The following is a 16,651-nucleotide window of genomic DNA, read 5'->3' on the forward strand; positions in this document are numbered from 1 at the left end:
TAGTGGTGGTCTAAAGGGATTTGGTAAGTATCAGCAAGTAGGATTTTGAACTGAAATACAGAGCTAACACAGTTTCATGTAATTTGAAGTGGGCATTCTCTCTTTTCATAATTCCCTTTTCTGGTGCTTTGATTTTTCTTCCTGTTTAGAGTTCATCCAATGTTAGCTAACTCATCACCCAAAGCAGTTAATTATGGAGAGCTATACAATGTTACTGCATAAAGATGCTTACTCTGATACAGTTAAGCTTAACTAGAAGCTCAAGCCTTGCATCAAGCTAGTAATTAAATGCCCAGATGTATACCTCCAACATAAACTTATATGCAAATACAAAAACAATGTGCCCTAAAGATCATACATGGATGCTATGCAATAGATACAAAGACAAAGCTAAGTGTGAGTACACAAAAAACTTATATATCTTTGCAAAAAATGAAAATAAAAGGGAAACCTGGGGAAATATATTAGCCAAATGTTTCACTAATATATAAAAAAGTCATGTAAACTGAAAACACTAAAACCCAATAGATAAATGGGCAGAGCACATCAATAGGTAATTTGTAAGAGAGGAAAGACAATTGATTAAGAAATATGATAGTAATGTATATCTTTACCTGGAGGTAAAGAAATGCAAACTGAAGCAAGATGTCACTTTTTTTTCTCTTTTCAAATTAACAAAGATGAAGAAAGCAAATATATGATATTGCTGAGGTACAACAAGATCATACTATTTATAAGAGTTTATTCATTGATTCAGGCAAATGTGCATGATTGATGGCAGAGTAACCAGATGAAAGTTGTTGGTATATATCAAAAACTTTTCACCACCACCGCCACCCACCACCAAAAATAAATAAATAAATAATTTTAAGTGTTCATTTTCTTTTACATATTAATTTCACTTCTGAGAAATTATACTAAGGAAATAATTTTAATTTTAAATGAAAGTTTAAGCAAACTTTTCTTAGCATAGTGAAAATTTTTAAACACCCTGAATATCTAATAATGAGGAAATAGTTAAGTAAATTGCTATGTCTGAACTACAGTGAAGGCAAACATGTTTAGGAAGATTCTGTAATAACATGGAAAATTTTAGTCACTAAATAAAAATTAATTACAGCCTTCTACTGAGCACTGGAAAAAAAATGAACAAAACCCCGTGCCGATCCTCAAAAAAGTTAAAACTAAACAGAGGGAATAACACTTATAAACAAACAAGTGTAATAATCTATTTTAAGTGTTCTGTAGAAAAATGTAGAGAATACAGTGGGGACCCAGAGGATGATGGATGATGTGCTTAGTCAGAAAAGATTTTATAATTAGAATGATTAATTCACTAGGCCAATGATAAAGGAAAAATGGAGGAGGGGGATTGGTAGAATATTCCAGACAGAACCAGCTGTGTAAACAAAGGCTTATGTGTTGTTGTTTTTTAAGTATACCATGTATATAGTCACAGTAAAAACCTGCATATAGGAAAACCTTGCTTACAGAATTAAATAAACCTACATGTTGACGATAGTGCTCTTTAGGTGATTTTTTTCTCTTTTTTTAAAAATACTTTCCAGATTGATTGTAAAGGTAATTTTTTTTTTTTTTTTAGGTGAGGCAACCCTTGGTTGACCTCACAGATTGCAAGGACCTTGTCAGCTTACAAGCTCTTATTTTTTTATTTTTTTTTTTACGCCTACACCACCTGGTCTTCCTAGGTGGTCTCCCATCCAAGTACTAACCACGCCTGATCCTGCTTAGCTTCCAAGATCAGACAGGATCAGGTTTGTTCAGAGTAGCATGGCTGTAGACTATAAAGGTAACTTTTTATAATAAAAAATAAACATAGGTGATATGTTCATATGCAATAATACACACAAAGAAATGGTCTAAAGTTTTGATACAACTAAGGAAGCATAAAGATTCACCAACTGTGCTTGTCATAATGGCATCAAAATGCTATTAATTGAATGAGCGACTATACATGGATGTACAGGGAGTCAGAAAAGATTTTATAACTAGAATGATGCTGGTCTTGACAGATTAATTCACCCTTGACAGATAACCTAAATGAGGGAGAGTTCATTTTCATTCCTCTTCATACAGATCTCCAAATGCTAGGTTGTCCTGAACTCAGGAGATCTAAAAGAAAATCAAGTAATGCCTTAAGGTAAAGGGCCAAGATATAGAAGAGGGAGTAAGGTTCTCTTTTTCCATGTGGTTGAACTAGAGTATATAAATAGGAATTGTGAAATGGTGAGTCCCTGTCATGGATAGTGTACAAGAACAGTCTTGAAGACCATCTAACAGGGTGCTATGGAAGGATCCTCTCCATTGTCAATCAACAGAGGATTACCTCCAAGATTTGTCAATATTCTACAATTCTGATGAAAGGCTCGATAGATGCAACCATTCAAAGGAAAGGGATTTGTTCAAGTGAAATTGTCCTAGTGCAGTAGTTGTCAAAGTGAGGCACCTGGACTAGTATGAACTAACAACCACCAGAGAGTTTGTTAGAAGTGCAAAAAGTTTGAGTTCCATGACAGACCTGCAGAATCAGAAACTCTGAGGGCAGGACCCAGCATTCTCTGTTTTAGCAAGCCTTCCATAATTCTGATATGAAATTTTAGAGACCTACTTTCCTCAACTGTCTGTTTATTAATAAAGCTTATTAAATGGTTGGTATGGTGTGAACACCCTTTAAACAACTATTTTACATACACTAACTGCATATTCTCAGTCATACTTTTGTCATAATTGATTTCAGCATGTCTCATATGCTCTTGTATCTTTTACAGGTGTTGGGAAATCTTCACTAGTTCATCTTCTGTGTCAAAATCAAGTACTGGGAAATCCGTCATGGACTGTGGGCTGCTCAGTAGATGTCAGAGTATGTTTCCTAATTTTAGTTTTTTATTAGTCATATTAAAGATAACTCATTCAAACTATATAATAAAATTCCAGTAATGTAGTCAAGACTAAGTAATGATAATAGCCGGTCTTTATTAACACCTGCTCTGTCCTGGGTAGTATGCCAAATGTTTTACCTGTCTTTGCTTACTTAATCTTTTTTAAACTGTGAGATACAGCTGCATAAACTAAGGCATAGAGAAGTAAGGTAACTTGATGAAATTCACTCAGTGCATAACAAAGCAGAGTCAAGGTTTGATCACCATTAGTCCGAATCCAGAGACTTAAGTTTTAATTACTATGCTGTACATCTGGAGTTTACTTTACATAGTCCATAAATAATTCTTCCTAAGGCTTTGCCACTGAGACATCCAGCTTTTGGCTAGAAATATAGTGCAAAGGCAAAAGCTTCTGGAGATTTATGTCTAGGTCATCTATTCTAGCTCACATTTAGGAAACAGGTGCATTTTCCACTGAATTAAGTATCTTCCCAGATATTGTTAGTGTTTGCTAATTCCAGCTAATCCTGTCCAAGAGTCTGTTCTGCTGACATACCTCTCTCCACTGAGTTAAGAAATAAATAGGGAAAGAATGGTAGTTAGCTAGATTGACAGTTATTTTCCTTCAGTTCTTTGAAGCTCTTGTTCCACAGTCTGTGACTTATATTGCCTTGCACATGCTCTCTCTTTCTCTCTTGATTTGTTCACCTCTCTTTTTTTGTTTGCCTCTTTACATCTTCAAGAAATAGGAAATGAGTCTGTATACTACTTTGTAATTTCTTGATGTTCTATAAGTGAAAGTATTGATATACATTTAATTAACACAAATTCCAGTACTCCTGGTAAGAAAAGCAGAGCCCTCTTAACAAGTACTCCATCTTCACAAACAGCTGCTTTAGAGATTGCTCTATGCTCATTGCAAAAAGCATCTTTTGGGGAACTATTTCCAAATGTCAGCAACAATGTTAATTTAGGTGAAACCTTTCCTGTGTCAGGTTTGCAAGAAAATTCTTCAAATGAGTTTCTATCAAATACATCAAATATATTGTATCATTGGGGCATCACCAGGAACTAGACAAATAAAAAGTAAAGGTATTATTGAAAAGAAGAAATATTCTCATCCTAAAGCCGTTCCTCAAAGTACTGTTGTATGACTGCAGAGCCTGCTTTTTGAAAGATATAAAACACGTTTTCATTGGAAATTATATATACAGGTAATTCAGTTAGTTATGCATTCTGAGAGTTCCTGCACAAATAGTAGAATGATAAAAAGTTTGGTCAGGTTTTCAGAACCGGATTAAAATAATTTTTTGAAAGTAAAAAAAAAATCTTTTTAGACTAATAATTATTACTTTTTAAGATAATTTCATCTCTAGTTGCTTTTAAAATATTTTTTTGTAATCTTTAATGTTCTGTAGTTTTGTTAACCTATATTTAGGTGTGAATTAGCTTTTAGTTATCCTATTCATAAGTTGTTCTTCTCATGCCTGTCTTCATTTTTCAAAATGTTTGTCACCCTTCATTCTCTTTTTTTGAACTTCCATTAGATTTTTGTCCTCTATATCTTTTAACTGCACTTCCATGTTTTTTATTCTTTATTTCTGCTTAGTGCATTCTGGATAATGTAGTATTGTCTACCTTCCAGTTAACTAAGAAGAATCTCCTCAACTGTGTTTAATCTGCTTTACTATATCCACTCAATTTTTTATTTTAATAACTATAATTTTTAGATGTTCTTTTCGATTCTTTTTCAAATATCAAAAATTTTCAAAATATCCTGACCTTTCATTATGGTTTTACTTTTTCTTCTTTTTCCCTTTTTTTTTTTTTTCTATTTCCTTTTTAATCATTTTAAACATACTATTTTATGGTTTCTTTTGGATTTTTTTTTTTCAGGGTGGATAATAGATATCCTACTTGCTGTATATCTTGACTCTATGAAAATGTGTCTTTTTGTATGGTTTGTAATTCTTCGAAGATGATCACATCTTCAGAATTTTTTCCTCTTCTTCGTGGAAGTCCTATATGCTGTGCCTTTTAATTCTGTTGCTGTCAGAGCCCTTGGGTTTTCAGTGGTCCTTAAAATTTCTCAGCTAGGGTTTCCTTGCCATCTAGATCACATTTCCTCTAATATCTGATTGTAACATGGGCCTGAAGTTTCCTTTTTTTGCAGACCTTTTATCTACTCTCTACCACCCTACCTGAGGTCCCTGACAGTCTTTTCTGCTCTCCTGAGCTAGTGGATAGAGTTTTTCCTATTCCCTTTCACTGACTGGGCAGCTCATCAACAGTCTAGATTTCTGAAGGGAAATACAGTCTTGTCTTTGTCATTCACCCACATATAAAAGCTGGAAAACAGATCTCTATTCCTGGATGGGCACTAAAACTCCAGGGACCAGCCCCTGAAACTATATCTGAATCTAGGTCAGTTCCCACTTCTCACTCTGATTTTAAGTTTTTCATTTCTAGCTTCTGAGAATTTCCCAGCCTTTCTTTTGAATATATCTTCTTTATTCATTTATTTTATATTTTATGGCACTTCTGTTCATTTCATGTCAGAGGGAACTTATCTGCCATTTCAGCCTATAATGTTTCCAAATTCTTAGATATGGAAGAAAAACAAATTTTAGAGAGTTAAATGGCAACTTCATATAACTTTGAGAGATCTGATAGCAAGTTCTGGACAAAATCTCCCTTTGGACTTTTCTAGCTCCCTTTCTGTGAGATAACATATTGAAAAGGAATACATTTAAACTGTCACTTCTTGGGTCAATCCCCATATTGCCTTTTGCTTCTTAAAGAGTGAACTTAGACAAATAAGTTTACTTCTCTGAGCTTTAGTATGTCATCTTCAAAGCAAAGGTAAATACTACCTGCTTCTTCTAGCCTACAGGTTTGTAAGGAGGATCAGAGAAGCTTAAGATAGGAATTTAAGGTATAGCGCTTTACAATTTGAAATTGGTTCAGATTTCCCCCCTACCCTCCGCCTGCCCCGTTGCCCCTGCCCTGCCCCTTTATCCCATACCCAGAGCTCAGTCTGCTCATGTAATTTACCTTTTGGCTTTTTTCCCCCCCTTCTTACAGAATTGGCTAAATCTCCAGTGCAGTAGTAAATAGAAATGCGAACCATGGACATCCTTGTCTAAATCCTAATCTTGGGAAATTTTCAATGTAATATCCTTAAGTATGATATTTGCTCTAAGATTTTTTTGTAGATATACTTTATCAAATTGAAGAAATTCCTTTCTGTTCTTGTCTTAATGAAAATTTGTATCATGAACTAGTGTTAGGTTTTATCAGTTCCTTTTTCATGATAATCATAATGTTCCAGCTTTATTTTTTGACTATGGTGAATTATGTTGATTTTTAAATGTTAAATCGACTGTATTCTTGAAGTAAATCCAACTTGGTCTTGATGTATGTTACATATCACTAGATTCAGTAGCTAATAGTTTTTCAAATATTTGCATCTAATATTGGCCTATCATTTTCCTTCTTATAATCTCCTTACGGAGTTTTAGTATCAGGGTTATACTAGCTTCATTAAATGAGCTGGGAATTGTTATTTATGTATCTGTTCTTTGGAAGAGTTTATGTAAAATTAGTATTATTTCTTTCTTAAATATATGAAAGAAGTCACAGGTGAAACCATCGGCCTAAAGTTTTCTTGGTGAGAGATTTTTAAATAACATTAAGGAAAATATGAAAATAACTATATTCTTGTGTTGATTTGTGTAACACATTTTTTCTGTTTCAAAAAAAATTGTCAAAAAAATTTTGATATCCTCTATTGTCTTTCAATATAGGTAGAATTTTTAGTAGTATTTATTACTTTTTTCATATGGCTTTTCTTTTATTTTCTTGAACAGTCTTGCCAAAGGTCTATCAAGGATCAATTTTGGGCTTTATTGATTTTCTCTATTTTATATTTGTTATCTACTTCATTAATTTCTATCCTTTTCTTTATTATGTCCCTACTTTATTTGGATTTAATTTGCTGTCTTTTTTCTAACTTCTTGAAATTGGTATTTTCATTGATTTTTTTTTTCAGGCTTCCTTTTAGAGCACTAAGGCTCTAAATTTTTAACTAGGCACAGCTTTAACTGTACCTCTGAAATTTTGTTCATAATCATTCAGTTCAAAATACTGTCTGATTTCCATTGTGATTTCTTCTTTAATTCATGGGTCTTTTAGAAATGTGCCATTTAATTTCCAAACATTTTAAGATGTTTATTATCTTTTAATTATTGCTTTCTAGCTTACTTTTATTATCTTTAGAACATGTACTATATGATTTTATCCTTTGAAATTTGCTAAGATTTGGTCAATTTCAGTAAACATATCATGCGCACTTCAAAAGTGCATATTTTATAGTTGTTCTAAATATATAATTTTGTATCAGTTTAAGATGTGCAACATAATTATTTGATGTGTGTATATTACAAAATGATTACCTCCTTAAGTTTCATTAATGTCTATTACCTCACATAGTTTCAAATTTAATTTTCTGTGATGAGAACTTTTAGATCTTAGGGTCCATCAACAGATAAATGGATAAAGAAAATGTCCATCAACACATAAATGGATATATATGTATATGTATGTATATACCAGTGAAATATTATTTAGCCATAAAAGGGAAATCCTGCCATTTGCAACAACAAATACTTATAAATATATGTACATCTTATAAGTAGAATATAATTAAATTTTTTAATTAAATTTTTTATTTTTTAATGAATTTTGTTTTTTAATAATTTTTTTCATTTGGCATACAATATTATATTAGTTTCAGGTGTACAACATAGTGATTAGACATTTATAGAACTTATGAAGTAATCACCCTAAGTCTAGTACCCATCTGACACCATGCATAGTTATTACAATATTATCGATTATATTCCCTATACTGTACTTTACATCCCATCGACTATTTCTATAACTGCATATCTTAATCCCTTTCCCTTTTTCATTCATCTCCCATGCCCCTCCCATCTGGCAACCATCAAAATGTTCTATGAATTTGTTTCTATTATTTTATTCTTTTATTTTGTTTTTTAGATTCCACATGTAAGTGAAATCACATGGTATTTGTCTTTCTCTGACATCACTTAGCGTAATACCTTCTAGGTTTACCTATGTTGTTGCAGATAGCAAGATTTCCTTATTTTTTATGGTTAAGTAAATATGTACCACCTCTTCTTTATCCATTCTTATACTGATGGACGCTTAGGTTGCTTTTATATCATGGCTATTGTAAGTAATGCCACAATGAGTTAGTGTTTTGGGTTCCTTCAAATAAATATCCAGAAGCCTGATTGTTGAGTCCTTCTCTATACTTTGTAATAGCCTCCTCAGAGTCCTTTTAACATATCTTGTAATACTGATTTGGTGGTGATGAGCTCTTTTAGGTTTTTCTTGTCTGGGAAGCTCTTTATCTGTCCTTCAATTCTAAATGGTAACATTGCTGGATAGAGTAGGTCCCTGCTTTTCATTACTTTGAAAATTTCATGCCAGTCCTTCTGGCCTACAAAGTTTCTTTTAAGAAATTGGCTGACAGTCTTATCAGGAGCTCCTTTGTAGGTAACTACCTGCTTTTCTCTTGTTACTTTTAAGAGTCTCTCTTTGTCTTTCATCTTTGGCATTTTAATTATAATGTGTCTTGCTGTGGGGCTTTTTGAGTTCATCTTTGGGAGTTTCAGTGCTTTCTGGACTCGTATGCCTGTTTCCTTCACCAGGTTAGGGAAGTTTCCCTAATTATATCTTCAAATAGGTTTTCGATTCTTTGCTCTCTCTCTTCTCCTCTGGGACCCCTATTATGCAAAAGCTGGTACACTTGATACTGTCCCAGAGGTCCCTTAAACTGTCCTCATTCTTTTGGATTCTTTTTTTTCTTACTGTTCTGATTGGGTGTTTTCTGATACCTTGTCTTACCAAGTCACCAATTCAGTCCTCTGCTTCATCTAATCTACTCTTGATTCCCTTTAATGTATTCTTCATTTCTGTTACTATATTCCTCATTTCTGACCGGTTCTTTTTTATATTTTCTGTCTCCATTTTTATGTTTCCTATCTCTTTATTAAAAGTTCTCACTGAGTTCTTCTGCTCTTCCCCTACATTCATTGAGCATCCTTATAAACAATATTTTGAACTCTGTGTCTGGTAGATTGCTTGTCTCCATTTTATTTAGTTCTTCTTCTGGAGTTTTGTTCTGTTCTTTCATTTGGGACATATTTCTTTGTCTCCTCATCTTAGCTATCTCCCTGTGTTTGTTTCTGTATATTAGGTAGAGTTGCTATGTCCTCTGGTCTTGGTAGAGGGCTTTATGTAGTGGGTGCCCTGTGGGGCCCAATGGTACAGTCTCCCCAGTCGCTTGAGTCCAGTGCACCAAATGTGTCCTTTATATGGGTTGTTGGTGCCCTCTTTTTGTAGTTGAGCCATGATTGCTGTTGGCACATCAGTGAGAGGGATTGACCTTCAGGCCAATTGGCCGTGAGGACTGGCTGTGACTACAGCTGAGGAGCTATTATACAGAGGCTGACCCTCTGGAGCAGGATTCACTTTAGCGGGGCTCTGATGCCTGCTGAGTTTACCCTCTGTGTGTGTTGTCTGTGGTGGTGCTCTGGTGTGGTCTGAAGCTGGCCATTGGGTGTGTTGGTTCTGGGAACTCTTGAGGGTGGAAGGGAGGGGGACTCTGGTGTAGGCCAAGGTCAGCTACTGCCTGTGCTTTGCCTGTGCCCTGCCTAGGGCCACGTTGTATGAGCTATAAAGTAATCTGCAGATGATTCCCACTTGTGCTGGGCCTAGAGGTACCTGGGAGAGGCTAAACTGCAAACCAAGACTGGCTGCTGATAGCCCCAGGCTTGAGACAGCTTAGCAAGAGGTACCCAGCATACCAAAGCCAGATGCTGCTTGTTTGAGGTTTTAGGATCTTTGAGAGATTTTTAGAAAGTTCACAGCATGAGTCAAAACAGGCCATTTGTATGGAAATACCACTGGAGGCTGCTTGAGTGGGCCTGCAAGTTAGGTGGGGCCCTGGTATCAGAGAATCACCAGTGCAGGGCAAATGCACTGCAAGCAGGGTTGGGGAGGGCTCAACAAAGGAACAGTAGCTTGTGCCAGCATTTTTGTCTAGGAGGAACATACCCCTCCAGTCTATGCCCTAAAGCCAGATAATTCATTTCCTTGCTGTATGCCCCTGACAGTTTTTGAGCTCCTGCCCCAGCACTGGAGTTCAGAGTAAGTGATTCTGTAGGTGAGTATATCCTGCACAGGCCCTTTAAGAGGAATGCCAACAGCCTTCCATCTCACTCAGCCACAATCTCTGCTGGTTTTCACAGCCAGAAGTTATAGAGACTTCTCTTTCCAGCACTGGAACCTCAGGCAGAAGAGCCTATTGTAGGGTTGGAACCCCTCACTCCTCGGGGGGGACCTCTGCAACAGAGGTATTACTCCCTGTTTTTAACTGCCATTTGTGGGTGTGGGACTAGCCATTCTCAAATTTCCGCCCCTTCTACCAGTCTCAGGGAGACTTTTGTATGTTCTTAGTTATAAGATTGCTGTTCAGGCAGACTTCAGGTGGGTCTTAATGATGGTTATTCTGTAGGATAGCTGTAATTTTGATGACTAGTTAAATTTCATCTTGATAACCAGTCTGACAGTCGTAGTCTTTTAATTTGACTCTTGGGCTTTGCCCCCAGATATTCTGATTCAATTATATGCGATGTTCAGGAATATGCCTTTTAAGAAGCACCTGAGATGATTCTGGTATAAGTGGATATTATTTTGAAGAACTCTGCATATGATGTAGAATCAGTTTTCCGGTGGAGATGTAAGTGATTAATGACAAGACTTAGAGCAAAGGGGTAAGATTATGAATCCACTGCTGGCAGAAAGCTATTAGGTATTAAGAAAGCAAGGGGAAAGGGAAGAGAGTATAGCTGGATGGTACAAAGCCTCTAAAGAGTACAAGTTTTTATATAAGAGCAGAGGAATAATGTACTGGAAGTAGCTTTGGAGAGTAAGCCAGGCATTTCATATATTTTAATTCCAAGGTTAATTAGAATGAGGAAGAATGAATAACATCTGTCTCAGAGGGCAGCAGAAGTTGTGTATTCAGAGTAGAGGCTGGCATCAGTTAATACAATGAAGTTGACGATAAAAATATTTTGGAATTTTGTAGGGTTCTAGGAGAAAAGTGGAAAGATTAAAAGAGAGGAAACAATTGGGTGTTTTATGGTGGGTAGGGAAAACAAAGCAGTTTGGGGATTGTGGTAGCAGAGTCCGAGTTCACTTCCCTTCCCATAGTAGGTAAGGGACTTTTCAATGTCAGTGCTGACTTGGCACAGACCACCAGCCCTTTACGGCCCACCAACCAATCAAAATACAGTTTCCTTATGTAGAAAGAAAATCAAGAAGTATAAGATGTGTATAAAAGAAGAAACCCCACTGCGATCCGGGTTCAGCTTTCGAATGTGAATTCTCTAATCCAGTGCTGATACCAAAAAATGCTACTTCCTGCTCATTGCCTCAGTGTCCCATCTCTCTTTCCAAGTATCCTGCAACAGGGTGAGAATATGAGAAACCAATTAAGGACCCAAAATGTATGGTAACTGAGGATAATAGGATCTAAAATGCCTTGAGTGTAGCTGATGACAAAATTTCCAAAAGAAACTTTCTCCCAACAGTCACTACATATAAAGGTGGAGACTTGGTTGTGTCTGCAAGGATTGATTCTATGCAAGCCCCAGAGAGCAGACCAATGACCTAATTTTAGACGTAACAGTAGCAATTCCCTTTAGAAACCTCTGCTTTTGGAAAAAAATTAAATTGGAGTTCCCTTGAGTTAGCTTATGCTAGACTGCAGATTTTTTAACTCCCCCCATAGTACCAAGTAACACTAGAATAAAGGCTGCAGTTGTCAAAGACAGATGTCATGTAATGTGACTGACTTTACTGGAATGAGTATGGTACTGACTGACTCCTTTAAAGCCAATCTGGCCTGAATTACATATTGTAAAAGAATGGAGCATGTAGGACTGAAAGTGACCTTGCTTTTATTACTCTTCATTGTATCTTGGGTTGATTGATTTCTGTCTTCCATCTTTGAGAGGAATGCATTTCTTGAGTGACAACATAAGTAAAAGACATTTTTACTTAAGGAAAGTTGTCATAGATATGTAAATCATTTTGACTATTATTATAATAAAGTGAACATTTCTTCCCTCTAGCAAGAATGATTAAATCTGGTAAAGCCTTTACCTAAATAGCTTGGAAGAACACTTTCTTCTGTAGCAGCTTTTATATCGTAATTACAGCTTCTTTGTTACTGACACCTGTGAGAGAGCTTCTCCAGAATCAGTATAGACCCATGAGTACTTAGAAACAGTTGCTTCATTTAGCTCATTTCACATTTGTGAAGAGCCGACTAAAAATAGCTTTGACAAAGGTAATATGTAATTGTTTAATTTCAAGTACTGGGTGAAGCTAATGAGCTTAATGTATGTATTCAGTAATTAACATTTTGGATTTAGGATGCAGTGTAGAACATAACAGAACCGAAGGGAGAAAGTTTTATTTTGTGTATTCTTCATTCCTTTCTTCTAATTTTGTTGCCCCAGGTCTAATGGGACTGACATAAATGCATGGATACTCTTATTTATTAAAGCAAGACTTACAGAACTTAGTCTTTTCACAAATTATAAATAAGGAAATTAATTTGTCATTTCTAGTTCACTTTAATGGGATTTTAACCCTAATTTATACATTGCATACAATCAATATTTATTGAATTCCTATTTGGGCAGCATAACAATGTGCAAGCATAGGGAGAAATTTTTTTTTAAAGCAGTTTCTAGCCTCACTAAGAATATGAGGTGGGATCTACCAGGTTGGACAAAGTTTATATATAAATGATTTTTTAAGATAATAATAATGAATGATGGCTAACACTTTAGTTAGACTAGGCATCTATTTTACATACTAATTCCTTTAATTCCCACAATACCCCTTTAAGATCGGTACTATTAGCGTCCCTATTTGACAATGAAGCAGTTGAGGCAAAGAGATGTTAAATAACTTTTCCAAAATCACATTGCTAGTAAGTGGTAGAGTTGGGATTCAAACCCAGACAGTCTGATTCAAGAGCCTGTGCTCTTAATCACTACTCTGCACTGCTTCTTGTTCCAGAATGGTAGTAAGAAAAAAGAATTCTAATGTTGTTAAATACAGTAACTACTAGACTCGTATGGCACTTTAAATTTAAATTTCAGTTAACTGTAATTAAAAACTTAGTTTCTCAGTTAAACAGCCACATTTCAACTGCTCAGTAGTCACATGCTGCTGCTAGTGGTTACTATTTGCACATTTTCATCATCATAGTAAGTTTTGTGGGACAACTGATATAGAAAATTAGTGTTATAGGAGTCCAAGACAGAAAGTGAGGTGCTTGTGAAGAGTGGAAAATTATACTGAGTGTTAATGATCGAATGGGTGGCCTAGGCAATGAAATAATGGAATGTGCCCCAAGAAGGGGGATATATATTACAGGTGAAAGAGGAGGAAATGGTAATAAATTCAGTTCTAGATATGATGAAGAGAGATTTGAGTTACCAACCGAGATTATCCAGAAAGCATTTAAAAATGCGGTGCTAAAGCTTTAGAGAATTCTGAGTTGGAATCATCTGTATAGACATGATCCTGAACCATGAGAGCTGATAAGATTTTCAAAAATGAAAATTTATAAAGAGAAGAGCTGATGAAGAACTTTGGGGTATATATAATCAAAGGTGAAAGAGAAGTCAAAGAAAGATCGATCAAAAGGTAGGAGGATAGCCAAGATGATGATATACACAGAGCAAAGAGAGATAAGGGTTTCATGAAGGAGGGATTGATTTTTAATATGAAATACTATAGAAACATAAGGACTGAGAGAAAAAAATGAATTTGGTGATGGTGAATTCAGTGCTGACCTTTGAAACTGTAATGCAAAGTTAGTGGCAGAACCAAACGATGTAAGTAGGCAGAGAAAAAATAGAGACAAAGGTTCAAATCAAATTTTCACAAAGTTTAAAGGTTAAATAAAAGCAAATGTGTGCAGAACAGAAGGGAATAGTGAAGGTTTTTTAAAATACATATATATATTTGGCTGAAGGCAAAACAAGATCATTGGAAACGAAGAAGCAATTGGCCTCTATATTTATTCTGTATAGAGTATCCTCTATATTCATTCATTCTTGTGTGCATTTAGTGCATATATTGCATACCTATTGGGTATCAAAACCTGTATATGTTTTAAAGGCAAAAGCAACAGGATTTGCTGGAAAATCAGATCTGCAGTATGAAAGGAATTATGGATCACTGTTGAATTTTTGGCCCTTCAAATAACTGGAAAAATGAAATTGCCTTTTACAGAGACAAAGAAAACTGGGAGAAGAATAGTTTTGGGAGTAGGAAATTATTTTTAGAAGTTATATTTGAGGTACCTGTTAGACATCCAAATTGTACTCTGATGGATATAAGTACTCTCTGAAGTTTAAAAAACTGGTCTAGGATAGGTATAAATTTGGAATTCATCAATGTAGTATTGACATTTAAAATCAGAAGATTAGATGGAATGATCAAGAGAGTAAGTAGAGCAAGTGTTAACAGAGAAGAAAAGAAATCTAAGAACTAAACCTTAGGACACTCCAACGACAAGAAGTTAGAGAGAAGGACAACCAAAATTGAGACCGAAAAGGAATAGCTGGTGAGGTGGAAAGAAAACCAGAAGGCGAAGTGAAGAAAGCATTGCAAAGCAGAGGAGTGATTAGTTGTATCAGATGGTAGAGTAAGATGAAAACTGTTTATTAATCATTGGATTTAGCAATATGGAGGCCATTGGTGACCTCGATTGGAAATAATTCAGTGGGGTGATTGGAGCAAAAGTGTGACAGAAATGAGTTCAAAAGAAAATGTAAGGAAAAAGAATTGTAGACAGTTGAGAATATATAACTCTCCGGAGGGCTTTTGCTGTGAGAAAAAAAAAAAAAAAAGAAGCAGCATGGTAGCTAGAGGAGGTGCATAAATCAAGAGAAAGTTATTGTTTTCTAAAATGGGAAAATTATGGCATGTTTATATGCTGCTGGGAATTATCCAATGAAAGGAAAAATTTGATGATTTTTATCTTTTTAGGAGAGAGGAGAGGGAGGAAATAAAAAGGAGGTGGGATCTCATGCATAAGAGGTGGGATCTGGCGTTAGGAACACAGACAGCCTATCTATAAAAGCTGGAGGGAAAGTAAATTATATGGGCACAGATGCAGGGAGGTAGATAATTATGGGAATAACAGGTCATAGAAGTTCTCCTTTGATTGTTTCTGTCATAGCGAGCAAGGTTATTAGCTATGTTTGAGGATATGAAGAGATATTGGAAATCTGAAAAAGAGGAGAAAGTATGAAATAGTTATCTAAGAGAGGAAAAGAGGAAATGGACTATGGAACTGATTGAAGGGACAGCTTCTAAGTTACACTTGAGTTTAAAATGAATTCAGTCCACTTGAATGTGTATTTCTCTGAGCTTCGCATTCAGCTAGCTGGGTTGTAGACATGGAATCAGGGAAAAGGCGGAGTAATCAGGGTTGGAATTTTGTCAGGTGAATACAGTGTAAGAGAGGGGCAAAGGGGTAACTAAAGTGACAAATTATGGAATTTATGCTAACTTAGGAAGGGAGAATTGGAAGTGGAAGGGGGAGCTGTGGAAGGCATTAGGATCAGTTAACTACATATAAGGTTCTGTGGAGTAAAAAATTCCTATTACAATTGGAGTATTAGAGGGAGGAAGCTTGGAAAAATAGGAAGTGATAATCAGAGATGTCAGAGGGCGAGATGCTGATATGGAATATCCAATGCTCTAAACTGGAATGAGGAAGCTTACCAGTTTTCTAAGTGGCTATAATAATTATTTTGATGGATTGATTTGTTAGGTTCATGACTACAAAGAAGGAACCCCAGAAGAAAAGACCTACTATATAGAATTATGGGATGTTGGAGGTTCTGTGGGCAGTGCCAGCAGTGTGAAAAGCACAAGAGCAGTATTCTACAACTCTGTAAATGGTAAAGCATTTTTTTATTCTACTGTTTATTAATGATCTGAGTACAGATCATCTGATATGGAATGCTGTTGGATGCTAGACTCAATTTAAGAATGAGCTAATTACTCACAACTCTTCATTTAAATCTGCATATCACATTACAGTTTGTGTGTCTTAAGTTCTAATCATGTAACTCAAAACGTTAAATATTTGCTTTGTCTAAGTGTTTATATTTATATTTTTTGTAAAGTAAATATTAAGAAATAAAATTGTATTTTGCATACTTGACATAAAACATGGAACTTTCAAAACACTGTCCCTGAGAGTGCTGTTTCTCTAGTCAGTTGAATAAGTACAATAGGACCATTAGGAATCTCATAGTCTAAGCCAGATGTCACAGAGATACAGAGATTTATTTTATCTACCCTTAGAGTCCTTTGTAATTTATTACAGAGAGCTGCCTAAAAGAGTTTTTAGGGGTCCAGAAATTTTATTCAGTTGCAGATGTTCAAATACCTGGAGCAAATTTTCAGATGGAGGCCTGTAATAGAGGACATAATTACAATTCGTAAATAGAGTGCCTGCTCTGTGTCAAGAGACTAAACCACTGACACATGTGATTTACTTACAGAGTTTTCTTCTCTTTTTTATATTCATTTTTTAAACCTCTTTTTACTGTGAA

General features: G+C 35.5%; 1 protein-coding gene and 1 pseudogene across 1 annotated transcript in view; one reads left to right on the forward strand and one right to left on the reverse strand.

The window, feature by feature from the left end:
• RABL3 (RAB, member of RAS oncogene family like 3) overlaps positions 1-16,651 on the forward strand; it is a 35,044-nt gene that overhangs the window by 1,279 nt on the left and 17,114 nt on the right. The window contains exons 2-3 of the mRNA XM_016158868.2: positions 2,790-2,881; positions 15,862-15,991. Coding sequence (XP_016014354.1) covers positions 2,790-2,881; positions 15,862-15,991 — 222 coding nt within the window. The remainder of the gene's footprint in view (positions 1-2,789; positions 2,882-15,861; positions 15,992-16,651) is intronic.
• On the reverse strand, positions 1,685-1,803 carry LOC118601838 (annotated as a pseudogene).

The sequence above is a fragment of the Rousettus aegyptiacus genome, unplaced genomic scaffold (genome assembly GCF_014176215.1).
Source record: "Rousettus aegyptiacus isolate mRouAeg1 unplaced genomic scaffold, mRouAeg1.p scaffold_m13_p_4, whole genome shotgun sequence".
Lineage (NCBI taxonomy): Eukaryota > Metazoa > Chordata > Mammalia > Chiroptera > Pteropodidae > Rousettus > Rousettus aegyptiacus.